This window comes from Dasypus novemcinctus, chromosome 5, assembly GCF_030445035.2.
Source record: "Dasypus novemcinctus isolate mDasNov1 chromosome 5, mDasNov1.1.hap2, whole genome shotgun sequence".
Taxonomy (NCBI): domain Eukaryota; kingdom Metazoa; phylum Chordata; class Mammalia; order Cingulata; family Dasypodidae; genus Dasypus; species Dasypus novemcinctus.
In genome coordinates this window covers 82,369,512-82,395,727 of record NC_080677.1, presented here as the reverse complement: position 1 = coordinate 82,395,727, position 26,216 = coordinate 82,369,512, and the positions used below count along the sequence as shown (strand labels likewise).

The following is a 26,216-nucleotide window of genomic DNA, read 5'->3' as shown; positions in this document are numbered from 1 at the left end:
TCCAGGGCAAACACGGCGAGGTCCCATTTGGCCTGAAATATGTGAGTCAAAAGCTGAGTCAGCCCTATGCTGTGTCCCTCTCTTCCCTTTCCTGGGGTGGTGGATCCCTGAAACTCCCTTTATCTTTAGCCGGCTCAAAGGCCTGAGAATTAATTCTAAAGTGTCTTTAGTGTGGGTGCGGGTGCTGGCAGTAGCAGCCACTGGTTTCAGCTCATAGCTTTGCCATCGTGATTCCCTTCCTTCGTCAATCTTTTCTTCCAGGCAGTGTTCAGCATTTGCCTGGTGTCCTAAACCATGTTCTCAGGGCCTTTTCAGCCTGTCCTCTAGCTATTTTTCTGGGAGAGAAGAAAGTCCTGTGTCTTTCTAGACTGCCATCTTCCTGGCTATTTTTTAACTTAAAATTTTTTTTTCAAGTATATTCATTTTTTAATTTGATATTACCATCTGGAGGTATGAAAATATACACTGAACAAACAGACACAAATAGCATTAGACACACCAACAGAAGCATAAAACTTACTAACTTGACTTATAATTCTCTCTCTTTCGGTATGTTTTTCTCCAGGTTTTCCATCTTTCCAGATCTCTGGTTTTTACGGCTTTTAAGATCTCCTTTGGGATCAGTGTTGTCTATAGTATGCAAGCTTGTCCTTGGAAACACACAAACACACACACATATAAATTGGAGGAAAAGTTATCTGGGTATTATTTGGTTAACAGATTTCTTAGCAAGGAAGGTACGCTTTAAATAGTTGATTTTAATTCAGTAGTAAAGTTCCCCCTCCTCCTGGGCTATTTTATTCCAGATTTCTGTCGGTTCTCATCTAGCTGTTCTTGGGTTTTTTCCCAGGGACTTCTAGGACCATCCCTTTTCCAGTGTCTTCTTCTTTTCAATATGCACATTGATTGGTTCTTAGTTTAAAAATTTCCCCAGTCCTTGAACATTGGAGGTTGGGCCGAGGGGCCTTAACCTTTTTGTGGAAATCTTGTTCTGACCGCTTTCTGTTTATTAGAGCTTTGAGCAGGGTCCGTCATTTTCTAAAGTACAGGTTTTCTTTAAGTTGGTCCCTATTGTACTAAATTTCATAGGCAATGCTAACTAAACTAGAGATAGGTGATTCTAGTCTCACATCACTTTTCTGTAACTTCCTATATCTGGAGAACTTTGAGTAATAAAGGTTATATTTAAACGTCTTATTTTCTGGGTCTATATTAGTGTCTTCCCAAGAGGCAGTATAAATCTTTTCTAGAAAAGTGGAGGTACTTCTTCTGATTCTTGTACTACACTTATTCTTTCTAAGTTTATAGCTTCAGGCACCTTTTTCTGTTCTTACTTAGCCTGATCCTCAGCACCATTAGCATTCCACTTAAGATACTTTACTAATGCTCCCTAATTTCTCTCTAGCATACGCTCACTTGTCATGATTTTTTCTGTTTCTTATCTGTTTTCTTCTCTGCTTTTTCATTCACTGTTTTCCCTTATCTTTTATTATCCACAAAGCATTAATACCAACCAATTACAGGTTGGAATAATTAAGCTTTTTATTTTCCCTGGGTCCTTTTTATAGAATGGGCCACCATTTTCCCACCTATGTAAATCTGATGAGGGGAATGAGGTAAGCATGTTACACAAATTTTTCATCTCTTCCTAGACGCATTTCCCAAAGGAATAGAGATTTTTCCAGTTTAGCTACTGATTCTTGAGAGCTGTCCTGGTCGAATAGAAATACAGATTTCTTCCCTATAAAACCACACTCTGGCCATTTTCTTTCTGATTCTAAGTTATATTGAGTGCCAGTGAGGTAGGAAAAACCTACTTTATCGAGCCTTTAGACCAGGAGGCTCTAGTGGTTGCAGAAATCTCAGTTACTGTGCTTACTTCTCTCACTGGGGCCCCAGAACCATGGGCAGTCGGACTCCTTCAGGGACTCTTTTGTCCTTAGTGACTGTTGGGTCACCAAATTGATTCTGAGCAAAAACAAGTTCATTCTCCCCATATGTCTTTAAGACAATTCCTTAGACAGTGGAGTTTCAGAGAGATAATGAGTTTAATTGGTTGTACAAGCAAAGGAGATCATGTGCTTTAGATGGCCCCAAAACTGCCTCTCTGATCTACAGAAATTCTAATATTTTGCAACCCAGGGTAAGTCACAAAGTTACAATCATTATCAGAGATCAAGATTCTGGGATAGAAAAGCACAGAGTAGAGGTCAGTCATAAGGTTTTTCTTATAGGATTAAACTGAGGTGGATGGAGTGGTTACCATCCCAATAGTAAGTACACACAAGGGTGAGCCTAATGTATAAACAATGGTAAGGTCAATATAGAATTACCATCACTAAGGTAGGCAAAAACAAGGGTAAAGTTAAGTTTAGAGTAACCATAAACAAGGGTGAGACCACTCTAGCTAGCTTCAAAGTGATTTCAGGTAGTAACCTTTTGCTATTTTATAATATAAAGACATCTATATAATGATTTAATAATCATAATTGTTAATTCTTAACCCTAGTTACAATCTCTCTGCTTTTTCTTGTTGCCACTATAGACTATGCCTCCTCCTTTTTTGCTTGTTTCAATTCACTTTTGCTTCTTTTGTCTCAAGATTCTGCTTAATGCCACCTCAGCTTCTGTTATTTTTTTTTTTTCCTTTTTTTTAAAACTTTATGTGCTTGTTTGTTTTTAGGAGGAACCGAACTTAGGACCTCCCATGTGGGAAGCAGGTACACAAAGGCTTTGAACCACATTTAACTCCCAGTTTTTTCTTGAATGTATACTTGCTGAAGGAGAATAGTGATTTCTCCATTGCCAGGACCAGTTTTAGGCAGTCCATATACTATATGATCTCTTAGGCCACTGGTCAGACTTTGGATGGCTTTCTTTGAATTAGCATTGTTTCCTTCATCTAATCAATTATGATTCATGTTACAAGCCTACCTGACCTGAAATATGGTGACTCATATGTGGCACTGCCCAAATCACTTCTCTTAGAGGGGTCCATAGGCAGTATAATTGCTCCAAGTATTGTAAGAGTCCTCTACAGGGAACTAGTGTTTTATTCTTATCTTAACAGATTGTGTAAAAGAATTTACTCTCTATGGTTAAATTGGGATTTAAATATTGCTTTTAGGATCTTTTTAGATTACTTATATTGGTATTGAAAAACATGACATTAAGTTTCACTGGAATTCTGTTTTTTTTTCCTTCTTACTGAAAGAATAAATTAATATATAAGGAACACATTGTTAACTAAGAAAAATAATTCTGCTTTATATTTACAAAGTTGCCCATAATAAAATTTTATAAAATATTCTGATATTTTTTACCAAGAATGGAAATTAATTTTGAGTATAGTAAACTTTATATTTGAGGACAGAGGTGCTTTTATTAGCAGAACTAACTGTTACTGGATTTTATTTAGGTTCTTGGCTATGCTGCAGAAATGAATTTCAAAAGCATGCTGGGTGAGTTAGGCCAGTAATTTATTCAGGTAGGGAGGGAAGAGAAATGGGAGAAAATAACAGAGCAGGGGTCCCGGGTAGAGAGGAAGGGGGTGAAAAGGGATAAAGAGGGCTAATTTACAAGCTACAATTCCCCATTATAGATTATAAATCCCCAGGTTTACTTGGGTGGCCACATGGCAGAGGAGGAAAAAAGCAGCACATACAGGACAGGATGGGTCCACAGGCAAGAGAGCAGGGCGAGAGCGGGCTCAAGCCTCACGGTTTGCTTTTTTTTAAAGATTTATTTTTTATTTATTCCCGCCCCCCTCCCCCTTGTCTGCTCTGTGTCCGTTCGCTGTGTGTTCTTCTGTGACTGCTTCTATCCTTATCAGGGCACCAGGAATCTGTGTTTCTTTTTGTTGTGTCAGCTCTGTGTGTGTGTGGTGCCTTTGCTAATGGCAGGGGAGGAGGTTCCAACTGTTTGCTGTTTCAATTGATTACACTACCCATCAATTCTTTAGTGAGGACCTTGTTCTGGATAGCAGAATCTTGAGGGTGGGGTCTTCCAGCAGCCATCTTGGGGGTTTTCTGATGTCCATGTGGACTCTACCAAGGTCTAGATCTGTCTATTAATTCCCTATCTTACTAGCCTGCTTTATAACCAGGACTATTACTCCTCATGTGCATTTTCATTGAGTTTACAGAGTATCACACATTGTTGTTTTCATACAGTTTATTGTTTAATTTTAGTCAGCTCACTCAAAGTTTAATTTCAGTTCACTTCTAGTCTTTCAACTCCAGATCTTAAACTTCCCAGAACTGTGCAGTTTCTTTCCTTTCCCCCTTTATAGAATAGTCTTTTGACAATAAATTTTAATACGTTATTATTTTTTCTGCTTAGCTTGGTGTTAAAAGTATTTCATATTTATGCAGGGTTTTTTGCCCCAATTTATGAAACATTTTAAAGTATTTTATATCACTAAATTTTCATAATTTTATTTAGAATTATATATCTTCATTTTATGGGTGAGTGAACTGAGGTTCTGGAAACACTTGCTGAAATTCATATAGCAAGTTCACAAGAGTTAAGATTGTGGTATAGATTTTCTTTCTCTAAATTTAGAGTTCTTTGCCTTTGATTCTGTTACTGGATTTCATTTAGGTTCTTTGACTATGCTGAAGAAATGAATTTCAAGAGCACATTGGGTGAGTTAGGCCAGTAATTTATTCAGGTAGGGAGGAAAGAGAAATGGGAGAAAATTACAGAGCAGTGGTCCCAGGTAGTGAGGAAGGGGATGAAAAGGGATGGAGAGGGCTAATTTACAAGCTACAATTCCCCATTATAGATTATAAATCCCTGGGGTTACTTGGGTGGCCACATGGCAAAGGAAAAATGGCGACAGCGGTACACAGGGCAGGAAAGGTCCGCAGGCAAAAGAGCAGGGTGAGAGAACGCGGTCAAGCCTCACAGTTTACTTTTAAATTGCTAGTTATTCCACCCCCTTGCTATGGAAGGGGAGGGGGTTTCAGTTATTTGCTGTTTGGATTGATTACCCCACCCATCAATTCCTTAGTGAGGACCCAAAGATAAAGTTTCTAGAGAACATCCAGGACTTTTCCTTGTTCCCAGGAAGAAGTCTTTGTTCTAGGTAGCAGAATCCGGGGGGTGGAGTTCCTTCAGCAGCCATCTTGGGGGTTCCAGATGTCCGCGTGGACTCTGCCAGGTTCCAGATCCGTCTATTTCCTATTTTACTAGCCTGCTTCAATTTCGTGGAATATGTAAAAAAGTAGAAAATATAGTTTTTCTTTTTCAGAAGTTTTCTGGAGTTGAATAAAATCTAGTTTCATAAATTACTGTTATATCTTTATGAACCACAGCAATTTAAATCCACCTCCACCTTTGTTTCTACAAACACCATGGTCTTTATTTGGGCAATCCTGCCCACCATAACTTAATGTAAAATAGTTTTAGCTGCTTAGTTGGTAAACAAAAGTGCCCAGCTTGTTTTGAAGTAAAAATGAAACCTGAAACTCTGACAAAGGGTTAAGAATTAACAAATGATTATGATTATGGAATCATTGTATAGCTGGGTTTTGTGTTGTTTTTTTTTTCCCATTGTTTCATAGCTTAGCCAAAAATTAATGCCTGGAATTACTGAAACTGGCTAGACTGAACTTTTGTTTTGATTATCTCAAAACTAGGCTCACCATTGTGTATGCTTACTGTTGTGAGGTTATTCTTGACTGAACTTTTGTTTTTGGTAACCACTTTACCCTCCCTGTTTGAATCCATAAAAAAACTCTGCCTCCCTTATTTGAAGAAGGTAGATTTGAGGCCCCCATCTCCTGTCCATCTGTCAGTGTTAAAAAACCTGCTTCCTCCTGTGACCATCTCTGTCTGGATTCCAGTTCATCTGCTCCAGGCAAGAACACAGAGGGACCCCTGTGGGGTTTCCTTCAATTATATGATCTCAGGAGTGCTGGACTAGGAGTTATGAGGCATGATTGCTATTCTTCATCACTAACTAGTGGAATTACAATGAACAAACTTTAGTACTTTTAAAATAAGAGTTTGTACTAGATCTATTTATGAAGTGTTTTCTAGCTGTGATAGTTTCTGTTACTTTATATTTTTATTTTTTATGATTACCCTGAGAGGTCAGGATTGTTCATGTTAAGTGCTGTTTTTGTTTTTTTAATTTTGTATTTATTATCTCTTTTTTTAAAAGATACATAGATTACACAAAATGTCACATTAAAAAGTATAAGAGGTTCCTCTCCTCCCACATCAACAACTTCTTTCATTAGTATGGTACATTCATTGCATTTGATGAATACTTTTTGGAGCATTGCTACACAGCATGGATTATAGTTTACGTTGTAGGTTATACTCTCTCCCAGTCCATTCAGTGGGTTATGGCAGGATATATAATGTCCTGCATCTGTCCCTGAAATATCATTCAGGACAACTCTAAGTCCCAAAAATGCCCCCATATCACACCTCTCTTTCCCTCTCCCTGCCTTCAGCAACTCCATGGCCACTGGCTCCACATCAGTGATATACTGTCTTCCATTGCTAGAGTCATAGTTATTCTATAGTAGAATATCAGTAAGTCTACTCTAATCCATACTTTATTCCTCCATCCTGAGGATTCTGGGATGGCGATTCCCACTCCACCTCTAAATTGAGAGGGGCTTAGATCCCACATGGCTGATGGATGAGATTCTCCTGCTTGCAGTTGTAGACTCTCTTGGTTCCTTAGTGAAATGCTGTTTTTATATTTATTATTGTTACTAAATGTTAGCCTTCCTTTTCTACACTCTTATTATAAGAAGTATCTCACTGTTGGGACATTTATGTTGATTAACTAAAAAGGAGGAAAAGAAGAAGGGGAGAGAAAAGAAAAAAGAAAGATACATTTTGTCATCTTTATTTCTAATATTAAGTTTTTCCTTTTTGACTCATCCTGTCTTAGGAAGGAAGTTCATCTTAAAAGTTTGTTGTCCTTCAACCTGTTTTGGAGTGTAAAGGCTCTTTGGAATCTTATTTATCTTTTAACCATTGCTAATCTTTTTACTTTTCTAGCCATTTCCACTTTAAACATTGGGGAAACCTTAATGATCCTGTTTAATTTCTCTATTCTTTGAGCCCCCAGTTCCTTTAAATGCATGTGATAGAAGAAAGCAAGCAAAGGAAGTGGTTGTGGCTCAATTGATAGAGCATCTGCCTACCATATGGAGGGTCCAGGGTTTGGTACCCAGGGCCTCCTGACACGTGTGGTGAGCTGGCCCACATGCAGTGCTGCTGCGTGCAAGAAGTGCCGTGCCACGCCGGTTGTCCCCTGCATAGGGGTGCCCCATGCGCAAGGAGTGAACCCTGCAAGGAGAGTCGCCCTGCGGGAAAAAAGCACAGCCCGCCCAGGAGTGGCCCCGCACACATGGAGAGCTGATACAGCAAGATGACGCAACCAAAAAAGTGACATAGTTTCCTGGTGCTGCATGACAAGAATGCCAGGAGGTACAGAAGAAAACACAGCAAATGGACACAGAGAGCAGACATGGGGGGGAGGGGGGGCGAGGAGAGAAATAAATAAAGTAAATCTTTAAAAAAGAAAAGCAAGCAAGAAATAGCTAGAAAGAATGTTTTTGCCTTAAACCTAAAATCATAATTGTATCCCCAATTAGAAGGAAGTACTTTTATACTTTAATCTTTTTGCTTTTTCTCTTTATTTCATTCTCATCCCAGTCTTCTTAACCCAAGCAGAAGCTTCTGCTTCATCTATATACATGAATTTAATTTTCAGTGTCTTAGCTTATTTTAGTAATATTTTTGCTTATGAATTGCCTGTTTTTCAGAAAAAAAAATTTTTGAAGAGCTTATTATCCCTTATATACATTTACATTTTACCTTTGAATTATATAATAAAATTTGAGTTTAACTTTTAAGTATTGTAAATGTTTCAAACTTTTAACCATATTTTGAAATAGAATAGCTTTATTGAGATATACATTCTTATGTTTTCCCTTTTAAATTTATCTTTTCGTCATTTCTAACTTTTTAAATCATTGAAGTTTTTAGCTTTTAAATAAAGAATTCTTCATTTAATTTTAACTTTTAAATTATATAAGTAAGAAAGTTTGAGAAAGCTTTAGAATAAAAGAGAGAGAAATCACCCATAAAGCCCTTTCTCATTTTTATATTTCATGTGTACATGGTTTTTGTCATGTAATTTTGTAGGATCCTTTTTAAAGTTTCAGTTGATACGATATTAAAAAATTTTATCTTGGCGGCAGACTTGGCCCAGTGGTTAGGATGTCCGTCTACCACATGGGAGGTCCGTGGTTCAAACCCCGGGCCTCCTTGACCCGTGTGGAGCTGGCCCATGTGCAGTGCTGATGCGCGCAAGGAGTGCCGTGCTACGCAGGGGTGTCCCCGTGTAAGGGAGCCCCACGAGCAAGGAGTGCGCCCCGTGAGGAGAGCCGCCCAGCACGAAAGAAAGAGCAGCTTGCCCAGGAATGGTGCCGCTGACAACAACAGAAGTGGACAGAGAAGACGCAGCAAATAGACACAGAGAACAGACAACCGGGGTGGGGGGGTGGAGAGGAGAGAAATAAATATATAAATCTTTAAAATAAATGAATAAAAATAAAAAATGTTTATCTACATTGGTATATGAATACAAATGTATTTCAGTGGTTTCATAATTATCCATTAAACAATGAAATGTAGCAGAAAGGAAAGAAGAGGGAAGGTGGTAGGAGAAACTTAATTTGTGAACCTTCCCAAGCACTATGAAAACATACAGAGAACCTAGGATAGCAAAAATGAAAAACCCATTGTAATGGAAGTGATGCTGTTCTAATTTGGGGCCTAGCCTTGCTTTTGGAAAGCTAGTATCCATGTAAGAAGTCTCATTACCTTGAGACTACCACGCTTTGAGGAAGCACAAGCTACCATGTTGAGATGATAGGTAGAGAAGTACTAAGGTACCAGACATGTAAGTGAGATCTTTTTGTATCACCAAGATCCTGCCTAGATATTAGTGGAATGCAGTAGAGTGAGTGACCCAAGTGATACCATTTGGAACTTTTGAACCCTGAAAATTCCTGCCCCTCAGAATTAAAAGAAATAAATTATTGTTTTAAGACACTAAGTTTCAGGCTGGTTTGTTGTGCATCAACACCAGCCTGACTAATTTTCAAGTACAGAGCCTGCGTCAATATACAAGAATGCAGGGAGTATTGTTCTCATGAACAATAATAATCTAGTAGAGTGTGCACTTCCAATGAGCAAATGAGAGGAGAATCAGCAATGTTAAGATTAATTCTGAGCATTAGAATTAGGATTAAATGAGGAATATAAATGCGAGTATATTATGAAATGGCTGTATGCTTTGATGATGAAATAGAATTCACCTGAAAAAAAAAATGCAGAGCTGGCATGTGCAAAATATATTTTTAAACTAATTTCAGCAATTTTTTATTTACTGTTGGTTTTATAATTCAGATAACATTTTCTATGTGTTGTACAATAAAACAAATGAATAATTATGCATTATTCCAGTTATTTTAACCCTATGACCTTGAGGGCCAGAATTCTCAGTGTGGAAGAAATGATAAAAGATAGGAGGTTAGATAAATAACTTGTGCTCCTAAATTTTAATTGGGAGTTTCAGTATGAGCTCATGAGATATTTTCATTTTATCTTAAGATAGTATGTATTTATATATGTTTATATGTATATATTTTTGTGTATCTGTATTGCATATTAATCGCAGGTTTTATTTGTATTATAGAATAAAGGAAATGAGTATTTATATAATATTTCACTTTCGACATTTCTTAGTTATGTCTATTGAAAAATCCCAGAGATGAGCAAGTCTCCTTCCCAGAATGTGGTCTTGAAATGCCATTTCGTCCAAAAGAAACTAGGGCTTATTTGAGAAATCTTTGATTTCACATGTGATGCATAAAATGTGTAAAATGATCCTGGAACATTTTTATACCAGATACCAAGGAAGCTATCAGTGACTACTAGAATCATGATAAAAGTACTCAGGAGCTGACTTGAAGAGGTTCTAGGGTGAACAGCCATTCCAGTATTAGCAATGAAAATTCCACATTCTGGGAAATTTCTCAGTCCTGGGCAAACCAGTACAATTGATCCCCTTCAGCAGCTACTGGCTAAAAAATGGGTCAATTTGTATATTAGTAAGGATAAATAGGCTGTAATAGATTGGCATACCTCAGTATGTTTAAATCTATGAGTTCATAGTGATATTGATAAAAAAGCAAACAGATCACTAACTGGTCATGTTTGGTAGGTATTAGGAAACCAGTTCTTCATTTTGAAAACTAATAAACCAAGGGAAGGAATCAAATATGTATTCTGGCTTTCATGTATAAACTGTACCACTAGGTAAACAAATAGTAGATGTGGTAAAGTTTCCTTTTTTAATAGACAGTTTTAGATGCTAGCAAATAAATAAAGGTGGAATAATATAATTGGGCCATTACTATTTTACAGTCTTTTATGTTTTAATGAATTTTGACATTATCACTGGTTGCTAACAACACAAAAAGAGAAAATCATACATGTGTTATGAATACACTGCCACCTATGAAATAATCTTGTTAAAAATGTCAAACTTGAATCTGATATAGCTGTTTAGATCTAGCAATCAATGTACAGGAAATACATAATATGGAAAAACATGGTAAACTATATTATGGGAATGCAGCCAGCAAAACCCAGTCTGTAGGAGATTCTACAGGACAAATTTTCCAAAGTATTCAACAGATTGCAAGGAAATAAGAGAGATGGTGAGGGAATTAATAGATTAAAAAAGGGCAAAATTAAACTACAGCATTAAATGCTATACTTAAATGCTATAGTTTACTGTACATACATTTATTGTGATAAAACTATAAGTTAGGAAATGATTACTGTAAGACAAGATAGTGGTTTCTCTTCGTGGGGATGGGAGTTGGGAGGGGAATGATGAGGGTTTATGGTGGCCTTCTGTGCTAGCTGACATGGTTATGTCTCCTGATATAGTGGTTCCAAGGTTATTAACCTCATACTTCATTTAACTGTTTATTTATGTGTATGGTTTTTTGTGTATTATATTTAACAATAAAAGTCTAAAAAAGAAAAACAGGGAACGGAAAGAAATTGATTAGAGTGGAGGGAACTTTATTGGAAAGTGTTGAGAGTCGATGCTTTATAAATTAAGACTTGTTGATGGAGGAATTTATTAAATGCAATTCTGAGAAGATTCAACATCTGTTAGTAGAGAGCCATTGAAGTTTATTAAAAAGGGAGCTGGAGTGCTGAAAATTACAGTTCAAAGAAGATAAATCTGGCAGGATGGGTTTCAGGAAGAAGAATCCAGAGACTGGAAAATTAGCCGGGAGACACTGTGATAAAGTGAAGGTGGTAACAGTTTGGATTAGGGTGATGTTTATAGATCAAATAATAACTTGTGTTGTACAACAGAAGAATAGTCAGTAAAAAATGGTGACAGATGAACTATATTTGGTAAAAATAGAAACATTACAAATAAACTCAAAGATTGAAGTTTGAGGGCATACTCCTTATTGGTACCGGAGAGTTCTAGAGGGATAATTCTAGGTAATTAGGCTAGAGTAAAACCTGGTATTTCTCTTTTGATGTATTTAGAATCCAGAGGAATGGTTGCTAGATGTTCTACATTCCAAATGGCTTATCTAAAAATGCCAGTTCTTAAAAACAAGAAACTGATAATAATGATTGTTTCTTTTAAGTACATAGTTGGGGTAGACAGATTAGAGTGTGAATTTCAATGTTATTCCCTTTTAATCTTTTGAATTTTGAATTGTGTGCTTATATTACCTATTCAGAAAATAAAAATCATTTATGTAAAAAATTAAGATGTCCCAATCCTCCCTTTTCCAGGGGGAAATTCTTATTTGGTATCCTTTATTTATTTTAAGTACCTTTATTTATTTTAAGTATTTTAAGTAAAATGAACGAAAACCTATTTACCTCATTCGCTTGGACTATTGTTGCTCAGAAAAACAGAAAGGTAAATATATTTAACACATAATTTTTCAACAGTATGTATTTGGTGTATGCCTGTGTGTGTCTTTTGTCCAGAAAACAATTTTATGGTGGGGGGATCAGACCTCCTGTCTTTCCCAATGTGGTAGTTTGAGATTATTTTATGAATCCCAAAAAGAAAAAGATTATGTTTATAAACTAATCCATTACCCTTTAATTGCATTAAATTCCTTTGAAGGGTATTTGATTACATTACTTGATAAGATCACTTTAGGGCTTTTGATTGGCTGCATCTGTAAGGCATTGACTCAGGTTGGATCTCCGCCCCCTTTCTGGGTCTAATTTAAACAGAAACACAGAGAAAGACGACTCGGACACAGGAAGAGAGAGCTCTGTCATTTTTGATCTTGCCATGTGACAGAAAGGAGAAGGCTCAAACAGCTGAGGCCCTGGGGACAGATGAGCCCTTTGCCTGATAGTTTACAGCTGAAATTGAGAAGAGCGCAGAGCCGAACAGCTGAGATTGATATAGGAGGCCCAGGAAGAAAGAAACCCTATGCCAGGAGGGAGAGAACTGTAGGATCACTTCAGCATGTAGCCACAAAAATCTGGGCCCACAGAGCTCAAGAGGAAAGGGTGAGCCCGGAGGGGAAGGCTGAAACCTGGGCAGAGATTGCTGGCCATCTTGATTCAACATGTGGCAGCTGACTTTGGTGAAAAAGCACTTCTTATAATGCCTTGTGTTGGACTTTTCACAGCCTTGAAACTGTAAGCTTTTCCTTCAAATAAATGCCCTTTATAAAAGCCAACACATCCTGGTACTTTGCGTTGGCAGCCCTTTGGCAGACTAATACACTGGAGTTTCGCACTCTTTTGTTGCTGCCAGTTAGGATTTTCCTCATTGGACAGGGGAGATATTTTTGCTTCAGTGCCATTCAAAATGGTGGTGATGCAGCGAGAAACTATTCTAGGACTGTGAAGAGTCCCTGCACTTCACAACTCCTCAATTCAAAATTCTTTATTATTTCTGACTATTAGTTAGCCAAAGGGGTACTGATGCAAAATACCAGAGATCTGTTGGTTTTTATAAAGGGTATTTATTTGGGGTAAGAGCTTAACAGTAATCAGGCCCTAAAGAGTCCTACTCAAAGTACCGTAAGAGGTACTTTCTCACCTAAAGTCTGTTGCCACATGTTGATGCAAGATGGCGAGTGACGTCTGTGAGGGTTCAACCTTCCTCAGTCCTCTTAAGGCTCTTTTGTCCCAGCTTCTTCCTATCTCAGCTGTAGGCTGGCATAAGGCTTGTCTCTCTTGCCAGGGCTCCTTTCTTTCTGGGCTCCCCTCCTCTGGTCTCTCCAAAAGGTTAGCTGTAGATTATTAGTCTCATCTCTCTTCCTGGGGCCATGTCTATGAAGCATACTCTCTTCCTGTGTATCTGCTTCTGTGTTCTTCTCTGTGTCCTTTTTCTGTCTGAGTGTCTACCCACCAAGGGGGCGGGGACTCAGTGTCCTACTGACATGGCCGAATGAAATCTCCAATCTTAATTTAATCAAGTAAAAGTGAAACCTCTGAATCCAATACAATCTAATAAATCCAGATGACCGGCCAGTTTACAAACATAATAGAGTATCTATTTTTTGAATTCATAATAGTATCAAACTGCCACACTAACCATTTAGGATAAATCTGAATTTAATGTAAAAGATAAATATAGTACTACTTTGTGCTCCCTACACTATTCTGATTGCTGGGGGGAAAAAAGGCATGACTCTTTAGCACCTGAAAAGAATTAACAGATTCACATTTGAATAGTTTTGAATCATAATTGCTTATACTACTTAACACTGATATTTGCACAGGTTGCCTGTGATTTGCTTCGGAGAATAATACGCATCTTGTATCTCAGTAAGAGACTCCAAGGACAACTTCAAGGGGGAAGTAGAGAGATCACTAAAGCTGCTCAGAGTGTCAATGAACTTGGTAAGTCTTTTTTGAATAAAAAGTTAATAAAGTTTTAAAGATTTCAAGTCACTTTATTTGTTGATTTTTAAGTTATCACCATTAAAAAATATTATTGAACAAATTTAAATAATTGTTTTCAGCATTATCACATTTCCAAAACTGATGAGTAAAATTAGTTGATTTCATGGAAATGATATTTATTTTTTTAATTATCATATAGTAAAAAATGACCTTTCTTGGTATACACTTATGTGTATTTTTAACACATGCATAACATAGGTTGATGGAACCACCACATGATACAGAACATTTCCGTTAACCCCAAAATTCCTTCATGCTACTTCTTTATAGTCATGTCCTCCCCTTACCCCAACCCTGGCAATGACTAATTGTTCTCCATCACTGTAGTTTTGTCTTTTTGAGACTGTCATGTAAATGGAATCATATAGTATGTAATCGTTCGAGGCTGGGTTCTTTTATTCAACATAATACCTTTGAGAATCGTCCAAGTTGTTGTGTGTACAAGGAATTTGTTATTTGTATTGCTGAGTGGTATTCCCATATATAGATTGTACCACAGTTTGTTTATCTGTTCACTGGTCGAAGAATATTTGGGTTGTTTTCAGTTGTTGGTGTTCATGAATAGATATACTATAAACATTCATGAACAGATTTTTGAGTGAACATAAGTTTCAGTTTCTGAAGGGGAAATATCCAGGCATAACCATGCTTTTTTGATGATAGGTTCCATGTTGATATTATGCCTAGAAGATTTATTTGATTCATTTATGCATTCATTCATTGTTATCTCAAACATTTTGAGCAGACCCTTGTTATTCAGTGGTTTGACATTCATTGTTTTGACTGTTAACAAGAACTACCAAGGTCCAGGATGAAGAAGTACATAATTTTTCCAGTAAAATTTTAAAGAATTAATGAGTATATATAGAAATACCCAACCACCTACCTTTTAATGAAGCTTTGTGGTTTTCTTCTTTTCACTTATGAATTGGATACATTTAGTGGTATTTGTTCATTTGTTTGTTTAGGAGTTCTTTGTTTATATCCACCTCAAATATCAAGAGTCCACTTAGTATGGGGCAGCATGCTTTGAACATCGTTATACCAAAAGAATATCAGAAAGATGTACATTACGTGTTCTCTTTGGATTTTGCTGTATTTGGTATTTCAATTACATGGTTATGCTGTAATGCTTATTCCTTTTTTTTTTTTTTTTTTTTTTTTTTTTTGAGGTACCTGGGCCAGGGATTGAACCCTGGACCTCACATGTGGGAATCCAACACTTAGCCACTGAGCTGCATTGGCTCCCCGAGTTGGTTTTTTATTTGTTTGCTTGTTTATTTTTAGGAGGCAACTGGGGCTGAACCTGGGACCTCCCATGAGGGAAACAGGCGCTCAACCGCTTGAGCCACATCTGCTCCCCACCAATTCTTGACTAAGAAAAAAAATGTTATCCCTTTCATAAATCATGCTTAAACAACTTTCCAGTTGTGTAATGCTTGGATATAGATCTTAATTAGACACAAGGTTGGTCATGTGCTTAGCCTGTAGTTTAGTATACTTGGAATATATTGCATAAAAAGTTAAATTTTAAGATGTGAATAATGCCTGAGTATAGTTTTCTTGTGGAATAATAAAACCAGTAAAAAGAGATTAAAATGATTGCAAGATTTATTATGTATGATTATCATTTCTTCTAGATCATTCTGGTTATCATTTCTTCTTGAAGCAGCTGAAGCTGTAGTCCAAATAGGCACACATATCAATCACAGTGTTTTGAATGCAGAGTATAGCCCATTATTTTAACAGTGTGGTAACGGCTTTACCCAGAGCTTTTATAAATATTAAATGTTTATAGTTGTTGGGAAAGTATAGTTCATGATAGAATTATCACAAAATGGACTGTGTTAATGTAAATTTTTAAAGCTTTGCAGATCATGCGCTGTTAAATATTTGCAAAGCCATATCTCTTTATCACTCACCACTGTGGTTCACTCTTGGCAAATCCAAGCATTGTTAACTAATAAGGAGAAGCTAAGAACAAGATGACTAAAGTTTCTACATTTGGAATTAATATTTTTGTAAAAGTAATCATTTGGCAATCACTATTGCATAGTACATGTACACTAATATTTCTGTGATTGTACCATCTTTAAAATTAACAATATATCAAAATGGTTCTAGTTCTCGATAGAAAGAATAAAATGATAAAGGATAGTACTTGTATCACAGATCCTTAAAATTAACTTAAAATCAGCCTATTAGACTTGAAAAGTCTTCAGCTTGAATTGGGTGACAGAAGAAATGCATTGTCCTGTAATGCTTAAGTATATTCTGAGGTGATGAGGGGAAGGCTGAGTGACTGTGAATGGGTCCAGGGTTTTTTAAGGGTTTACGAAAATGTTCAGAAATTAGATAGTAGTGATTGTTGCACAACTATGTGAATATACTAAAAACCACTGAACTATATACACTTTAAAAGGGTAAATGGGTAAATGGGTAAAATGGGTAAATGGGTAAAAGAGTTTAAAAGGGTAAAAGGGTAAATGGGTAATGGCATGCAAATTATATATCAATATAAAAATAGTGTTTTGGATACTTAATGGCAGTTATTTCATTTCAGTACTTTTTCAGTTTTTAAATTGAGGTATGAATGGCATATAATAACTGCATATATTGAAAATGTAAAATTAAGTAAGTTTTGACATGCATATTCACCTATGAAACCATTACCAAAGTAAATAAAATGAACATAATTGTGGCTCTTAAAGTTTCTTCATATCCCTTTGTAATTCATCCTAAGGCAACTACTGGTCTACTTTCTGTTACTATATATTATATTAGTTTGTATTTTCTAGAATTTTAAACAAATGGAATCATATAGTATGTATTCTTTCTTGTCTGGCTTCTTTCACCCAGCATAATTATTTTGAGATTTATCCATGTTGTTGAGTATATTAGTATTTCTTTCCTTTTTATTGTTGAATAATATTCCATTATGCAGGTATACCATAATTTTATCATCCATTCAACTGGTGATTGACATGTGGGTTGTTGCCAGTTTTTCACTATTAAAAATCATATGTGTAGACATGTGTTTTTATTTCTCTTGGGTAAGTACGTAGGGGTGGAATGGCTGGGTCATATGGTATCTGTATGTTTAACTTTTTAAGGAAGTACCAAGGTGTTTTTCAAAATCATTATAACGTTTTATATTCCTACGCAGTGTAGGAAAATTTCAGTTCCCCTACATTCTTGCCAACATTTGTTGTGGTTAACCTTCTTAAGTTTAGCCATTCTAATAGCGGTATAGTAGCGTCTTATTCTGATTTTATAATAAAGGTAATAGAACTAGTAGAGGAGTTTAGCATAGTTTCAGGATATGAGATCAATATACAAAAATCAGTTGTAGCTTTGTACAGTCTACCAGCAGTGAGCAGTTGGAAATTTAAATGAAAAATACCACTTTGGAGGAGTTGAGGCAAGATGGTGGCTGCGTGAGCTTGCCTGGTAATGTCTCTGCAGGGGGCGGCTGGGCAGCGTTGAAGGCTCTTTGGGACTGCGCTGTTTCGGGGATTTTTGCTGGTTGGAAGGTGTCTGGACGTCAATTCGGTGGGAAGGTAACAGAGAGGATACGTCTATAATATATAAACGGAGGTCCCAGCTGGGCGCGGGAAGTTCCCTCCTTGGGTGGGCGGAGCCGCAGTAGCGGGCGCTCCTGCAGCTCCGGAGCCGCGGCGGCCAGGGGTTTTTGTTTTTTTTTTCCTTTTTCTGGAGGCTTTGCGGTGCTGAGAAATTCGCGGATACTGGGCTGGCTGGTGAGGGGTTGTTGGGACAAGACTCCTTTGCAGATCGATTTGGGGAGACAGACGGTGTTTTGTTGTGAAGCGGGGGACCTTTTGGTTGCCGGACAGGGGGGGTAGCGCTTCCGCCTGGAGCCCCATCCCCACAGGTCCGGCTGCCGATCTGCAACGGAATTGGATTTTGGGCAATAAGGGGACACAATTGGGAGACTGTTGTAGGGTGCAGTGAGGGAGGAGGACACGTCTGGAAGCCGATTGGGGAATATTTTGCGAAGTTTGGGATTTCGGATCTTAGAGTCTGTTTTCGGCGTTTCCAGCTGAAGCCCACCCCACCCGGCGGGGCTTGGGATCTGGGTCATTGAACTGGCTGTGGTGTAGAGGCGCCCTCAAGTGGCCGTTTTGTGGGCGCACAGGGAGGGAGCTGTCCAAAGGCTGAAACCCTGAGGAGTAGGTGAATTGCAGGGATCAGACATTCAAGATAGAGTTTGCGGACCTGGCTTCCCCCACGGGGCTGGCACCCAGCTACGGGGATCCCTGAGGGCTGTGTTGCACTGCGGGGCTCCTAAGCTTTCTGTGGACCAGATTTGAGGTTGCCAGGTCTGGGTCCCCTGGACTCTGGCGGTCCACACCCCAGACTCACACCTCTGGAGTCTTCAGTGTCTCAGACTTTCCACCCCTGAATCCATCACCCCCTGGGGTCTACCTGGGGTCCTTGAGTGCCCTGGACCTTAACGTTTGCATTTTATCTTTATTGGTTCATATTGCTTTGTTTTTATTTTCACTTTATCTTATTTTTTACTCTTTTTGATGCCCTGATTGCTAATATTACATTATCCCCTAGTCTTTTCTCCTAGCGTGTCCCCCAAAGTCCTTTTTTAAATATAGTTATTTAGGGGTTTTTTGGTTGTTGTTTTAGATAGTGTTGCAATTGTGACACGTGTATACCTGTATCTCTCTTCCCCCTATCTGTTCCCCACCGTTTGCCCATCCTCTTTTTCTTTCTTCCTTTCTTCTTGTCTTTCTTTTTTTCTTTATTATAATTAGTTTTTTTTTTTCGGTTTTCTCTTTCCCTCTTGTCCCTCATCTTCCACTTATTTTATTTTAATTCAAGTATACAATAGGTGCTACAGGGAACACCTCACATTTGCTGGGTTTTCCCATCCTCCACTGCCTCATTTCTTTGTGAACTGATTTAGGCTACCTACACTATCCCCCTTCCCCTGCATCTTGATATCCACTATCATCTACTGTCTCTCCTATATTCCATCCCCCACCTCCCGTTCTTTGATCCACAAAGTGTCTAACTCTTAATTTCTAATACCTTTGTTCTGTTTTCTGTCTGTTATCCACTCTTGAAACTATTACCTTTCTTTTCTTTTTCCCTCTCTCATGAAAACAATAGCTTTGTAGTTTATACCATATTCCTCCCATATTCAGTCATCTACTTCATAAAAGGTACTCTACCTACAGCTATAACTCTATACAATCTACATGAATCTAACCTCCATCCTCCCAGATCTCATATTCTTGCTTTGTTAACATACATCACCAATATTACTTTACACTTTTCCCTTGCTTACACAGTTGCCTTTCCCCAACACTAATACTTTCCTCTAAAGTGAACCTAACCAACAACAAGTAACTAGAATAAGAAGAAAAAAGTGACAAAGAGAAGAGATAACACCTATGCAAAAATAACAACTAATTAACCTCCAAGAGCAGACAAAGAAGCTAAGGAACTGATTAAATTCGTCAAAATAAAGAGATGACCAGAAAGCAACAAAAATCTACAAACCAAACCAATAATCAGGAAAACATGGCTGAATCCAATCAACAAACCAATAATCACGAAGGGGAGCAAAACTTGGCACAAGCAATGAAAGATCTCAGAACATTTATCACCGACAAATTTGATGCAGTAATGAAAGAGGTTAACAACATGAAGACATCACTTGGAGGGGAAATTGCAGACATACGCAAAAACATAACAGATATGATGGGAATGAACACCACAGTTCAAGAAATCAAAAATACACTTGCAGCAAATATCAGCAGACTAGAAGAGACAGAGCAGAGAATTAGTGATGTGGAAGACAGTACCTCAGAAATCAAACAGATAGTAGAAGGGGTCAATAAGAAGATAGAAAAAATCCAATTAGGATTTAGGGACCTGAATGACAATGCAAAACGCTCAAACATACGTATTATAGGCATTCCAGAAGGTGAAGAGAAGGGAAAGGGGTCAGAAGGAGTGTTGCAGGAAATAATGGCTGAAAACTTCCCAAATCTACTGAAAGAGACAGATGTACATATCCAAGAAGCACAGCGCACTCCACAAGTCATAAACCCCAACAGGCCCACCCCAAGACATATACTTATCAAATTATCCAAGGCTCAAGACAAAGAGAAAATCCTAAAAGCAGCAAGAGAAAAGAAAACCATCACATACAAGGGAAGCTCAATTAGATTAAGTGCTGATTTCTCTTCTGAAACCATGGAGGAAAGAAGACAGTGGTATGATATAGTCAAGGTACTAAAGGAAAAAAACTTCCAACCAAGAATACTCTATCCAGCTAAACTAGCATTCAAACATGATGGAGAGTTCAAAATATTCACAGACAAACAGAAACTGAAAGAGTATACCAACAAGAAACCTCCCCTTCAAGAAATTCTAAAGGGAGTTCTGCAGGAAGAAAGGAAAAAACAGGAAAGGCAAAGTTGGAGGAGAGTATAAGACCAACAACAACAACAAAAAAGACCAAAAAAATATACAAACAAAATATGACAAACACAAATCCAATCAAAATATGGCTAACACAAATAATTCCTTGATAGTAATAACACTGAATGTCAACAGATTAAACTCACCTATCAAAAGATTCAGACTGGGACATTGGATAAGGAAATATGACCCATCCATATGCTGTCTACAAGAGACACATCTTAGACCCAGAGACGCATGGAGATTGAAAGTGAATGGCTGGAAAACAATCATACAAGCTAACAATAACCAAAAAAAGGCAGGAGTAGCTATATTAATATCAGACAAAATAGACTTTAAATGTGAAACAATTGTGAGAGACAAAGAAGGATACTACATTTTAGTCAAAGGGAAAATCTGTCAAGAAGATCGAACAATCATAAATATCTATGCCCCTAACAAGGGTGCCTCTAAATACGTCAGGCAAACTCTGGAAAAACTAAGTGAAAGAATAGATACATCTACAATTATAGTTGGGGATTTTAATACACCACTATCAACTCTGGACAGAACATCTCAAAAGAGAATCACCAAAGAAACAAAACATCTGAATAGTATATTAGAGGAGCTTGATCTAATAGACATATATAGATCGCTACACCCAAACACAGCAGGATATACATTTTTCTCAAGCGCACATGGATCATTCTCCAAGATAGATCATATGGTAGGCCACAAAGAAAGGCTGAACGAATTCAGAAAGATTGAAATCATACAAAACATTATCTCTGACCACAGTGGAGTCAAGCTGGAGATTTGCAAGGGACAAGCCCAGATTTCACACCACGATTTGGAAATTAAACAGCACACTCTTAGAAAAACAGTGGGTCAAAGAGGAAATCTCAAAAGAAGTCAATGACTACCTTGAAACAAATGATAATGATAACACAACATACCAAAATTTATGGGATGCAGCAAAAGCAGTACTGAGAGGGAAGTTTATAGCCATAAATTCATATATCAAAAAAGAAGAAAGAGCAAAAATTGAAGAACTAACTGTACATTTGAAGGAATTAGAAAAACAACAACAAAGTAACCCAACAGGAAGAAGAAGGAAGGAAATAACAAAGATAAGAGCAGAACTAAATGAAATAGAAAATAAGAAAGCACTTGAACAGATAAACAAGACCAAGAGCTGGTTTTTTGAGAAGATTAACAAAATTGACAAACCTTTAGCAACACTAACAAAGAAAAAAAGAGAGAAGATGCAAATACACAAAATAAGAAATGAGAAAGGCGATATCACCACTGACCCCACAGAAATAAAGACTATCATAAGAGGATATTTTGAAAAACTATATTCCAACAAAAATGACAATCTAGAGGAAATGGACAAATTCCTAGAAACACATAAGCAGCCCATACTGACGAAAGAAGAAATTGATGATCTTAACAAACCAATCACAAGCAGAGAGATAGAATCAGTTATTAAAAATCTCCCAACTAAGAAGAGCCCAGGGCCAGATGGCTTCACAGGTGAATTCTACAAAACATTCCGGAAAGAACTGACACCAATCCTGCTGAAACTATTCCAAAACATCGAAACAGAAAGAACATTACCCAGCTCCTTCTATGATGCCAACATTACCCTAGTACCAAAGCCAAAAAAAGACATCACAAGAAAGGAAAATTACAGACCAATTTCTCTAATGAACCTAGACGCAAAAATACTTAACAAAATACTTGCTAATCGTATTCAACAACACATTAAACGTATTATACACCACGACCAAGTGGGATTCATCCCAGGTATGCAAGGATGGTTCAACATAAGAAAATCAATCAACGTAATACACCATATAAACAGATTGAAGGAAAAAAATCACATGATTATATCTATTGATGCAGAGAAAGCATTTGACAAAATACAGCACCCTTTCTTGATAAAAACACTCCAAAAGATTGGAATACAAGGGAATTTTTTGAACATGATAAAGAGTATATATGAAAAACCTAAAGCCAATATTGTTTACAATGGAGAAATCCTAGACTCCTTCCCTCTAAACTCAGGAACAAGACAAGGATGCCCACTGTCTCCGCTCCTATTTAACATTGTCTTAGAAGTACTTGCTCGAGCACTGAGGCAAGAACCAGAAATAAAAGGCATTCAAATTGGAAAGGAAGAAGTCAAAATTTCATTATTTGCAGAAGACATGATCCTATACATAGAAAACCCTGAGAGATCTACAACGAAGATTCTAGAACTCATAAATGAGTTTAGTAAAGTCGCAGGTTATAAGATCAATGCGCAAAAATCAGTAGCATTTCTGTACACCAATAATGAGCAAGATCAGGAGGAAATCAAGAAACAAATACCACTCACAATAGTAAATAAAAAAATCAAATACTTAGGAATAAATTTAACTAAAGAGGTAAAGAACTTATACATCGAGAACTATACAAGATTGTTCAAGGAAATCAAAGAAGGCCTAAATAAATGGAAGACTATTCCTTGTTCATGGATAGGAAGACTGAACATTATTAAGATGTCTATCCTACCAAAACTGATCTATACATTCAATGCAATCCCAATAAAAATCAACGCAGCCTTCTTTAAGGAACTAGAAAAACTAACTATGAAATTTATTTGGAAAGGAAAGAGACCCCGAATAGCCAAAGACATACTGAAAAAGAAAAATGAAATTGGAGGAATCACACTACCTGACTTCAAAACATACTATAAAGCTACGGTGGTGAAAACAGCATGGTATTGGCATAAGGAGAGACACATAGACCAATGGAATCGAATTGAAAGCTCTGATATAGAACCTCACATATACAGCCACATAATATTCGATAAAGCCACCAAACCCTCTCAACTGGGAGAGAGTGGCCTATTCAACAAATGGTGTCTGGAGAACTGGATAGCCATATGTAGAAGAATGAAAGAGGATTACCATCTCACACCTTATACAAAGATCAACTCAAGATGGATCAAAGACCTAAATATAAGAGCCAAGACCATAAAAACCTTAGAAAGCAGTGTAGGGAAACATCTACAGGACCTTGTAATAGGAAATGGATTTATGAATATCTCACCAAAAGCACGAGCAGCAAAAGAACTAATAGATAAATGGGACTTCCTCAAAATTAAAGCTTTCTGCACCTCAAAGGAGTTTGTCAAGAAAGTAAAAAGGGAGCCCACACAGTGGGAGAAAATATTTGGCAATCATATATCTGATAAGAAACTTATAACTTGCATATATAAAGAACTCCTATATCTTGAAAATAAAAAGATAAACAACCCATTTAAAAAATGGGAAAAAGACTTAAACAGACACTTCTCCGAAGAAGAAATACAAATGGCAAGAAAGCACATGAAAAAATGTTCCAAATCTCTAGCTATTAGGGAAATGCAAATCAAAACTACAATGAGATACCATCTTACACCCATAAGATTGGCAGCTATGAAAAAAACAAGAATACAAGTGCTGGAGAGGATGTGAAGGATGGGGAACACTCATCCACTGCTGGTGGGAATGCAGAAGGATCCAACCATTCTGGAGGACAGTATGGTGGTTTCTCAAAAAACTAGCCATAGATTTGCCATATGACCCAGCAATACCACTGCTGGGTATATACCCAGCAGAACTGAAAACAAGGACACAAACCGATATATGTACACCAATGTTCATAGCAGCATTGTTCACTATTGCCAAAAGTTGGAATCAACCCAAATGCCCATCAACAGATGAGTGGATCAATAAAATGTGGTATATACACACAATGGAATACTACTCGGCTGTAAGAACAAACACACTACAAACACATGTGATAACATGGATGAATCTTGGGAACCTTATGTTGAGTGAAGCAACCCAGACATTGAAGGACAAATACTACATGACCTCAATGATATGAAATAACCAAGCTGCCCTAGATAGCAAGAGACTGAACGATAGGCTTACAGGAAATCGGAGGGTGGAGGAAGGATATGAGCCGATGTCTGCAGGGGTGGAATTTAAGACGAGATGGTGGTAAGTATGAACACAAAGAAGAGATAAAAGGGGGGCAAGGGGTTGCCTTTGGTTGGGGCTTTGCGGGTTTGAGGGTGGCTGGGGAGGGACGGATGGGTAACGTTGCCCAAAAGTGGGGGGAGGGAGGGGTAGCATACGAACACAGGAGAGGGTTAGGAGGTGGTGGAGAGTAAAATGCCGAGAAAATCATATCAAAATATAATAAAGAGGGTTACCTGTTTAGAATGCTCGGAGGGGAGGGTCTGATGCAGGACGGGCTCCTGGGGAATGTCTAAATGCTCATTCTGCCAGAGTGGGTGACACCATGGGGTAGAAAACCAAGTAGTGAGAGTGGGGGTGGACCCACATCCTGGGGAGGACTAATGCCATCAAATAGAGGGAACTGTATCCCTCGAGAGAAAGGGTGGCTCCCAGGGCATTGGGGCAGTTGAGCAAGTTAGGCCCTGAACACTATTCCATCTATCTCTGGAAGTGGCTCCTCAGGAAACGGAGGTTGGCTGTCACTGTGGGCACCAAGGTGGAAGGGAAAATGGACGTTAAATGTGTGGAACCAAAGTAAATGGGGAGTAAGAGAGGAGTTTCTTGAGAGTACACAAGGATGGATATAAAACATGTAATATTACACCATAACATATAGGAGATGACAGACTGATAATGTAAACAATAATGTAAAACATAGGATAACTAAAAATGTAAAGAACTGTGTATCCTAAAGTATGCACCATAATGTAAGCACAGATGTCACCTTGTTAGAAAGCTAATGTCTCAGACTCTGTACATCACTTCAAGTAAATATGATATGAATAGGGCGTAAGAGTATCACTGTGGAAGGGAAAAGGTTTTCTGGTGGATGTGTGGGAGTGCTGTATATTATATATATGCATTGCTCTGGTCTAGGACTCCTGTGAAGAAAAGCTGAATAATTAGGGGGGGAAAAAAAAAAAAAAAAAAAAAGAAAAAGATAGGATGTGGAATTTTTTCAAGTCAACATTCTTCATCTAAGTTCTTTATCTAACTTTATCCAAGTTCTTTATCTAGCCTTTAAACCCATCGCTATATGCCATTCCCTAGTAAGGGACCATGACATTATATTGGGCTTCAAATTTCGGGGAGTTCTGGATCACAGAGTGTTTCAACAATGGCAATGGAGGGATACTGGTATGGGATACCAATGACAGGTGATATATGGCTGACAGGGAGCTGTACAGAACATATGTCCAGGGTGCATGGTAATGTTTGGATATACTCATAGTGGCAACAATTAAAAACCACAGCAGGGGGGGTACTGGGTTCCTGGCCAGTGGTGCTCTGTCGTGGTCCCTAGGGGAGCAGCAACAGTCTCCCAGGTACAGCGGCGGGGACCGGGAGGGAGTGAGGGTTCAACAGTGAGCCCCTGATGCTAATGACTATGCTTGTGAGCTGATAAACCTAAAAAAAAAGAACAAGGCCTAGAGCAACATTGTGCCCGGGAATTTCCTCCTGTCAGCCTTCATGTTACTCAAATGTGGCCAGTCTCGAAGCCAAACTCAGCATGTAAATGCAATGCCTTCCCCCCAGCGTGGGACATGACACCCGGGGATGAGCCTCCCTGGCAACGAGGGACCACTATCAACTACCAACTGATGATGCAACTGGAAAATGACCTTATACGGAAGGTTCAATGCGGATCAGCAGAATATCCATGTCTACATAAAATAACATGACTTTAAA

General features: G+C 37.9%; 1 protein-coding gene across 1 annotated transcript in view; it reads left to right on the top strand.

The window, feature by feature from the left end:
• The window catches only part of COG5 (component of oligomeric golgi complex 5), a 488,722-nt gene that overhangs the window by 109,192 nt on the left and 353,314 nt on the right, over positions 1 to 26,216 (top strand). Inside the window, exon 6 of the mRNA XM_058296542.1 lies at positions 13,842 to 13,962. Coding sequence (XP_058152525.1) covers positions 13,842 to 13,962 — 121 coding nt within the window. The remainder of the gene's footprint in view (positions 1 to 13,841; positions 13,963 to 26,216) is intronic.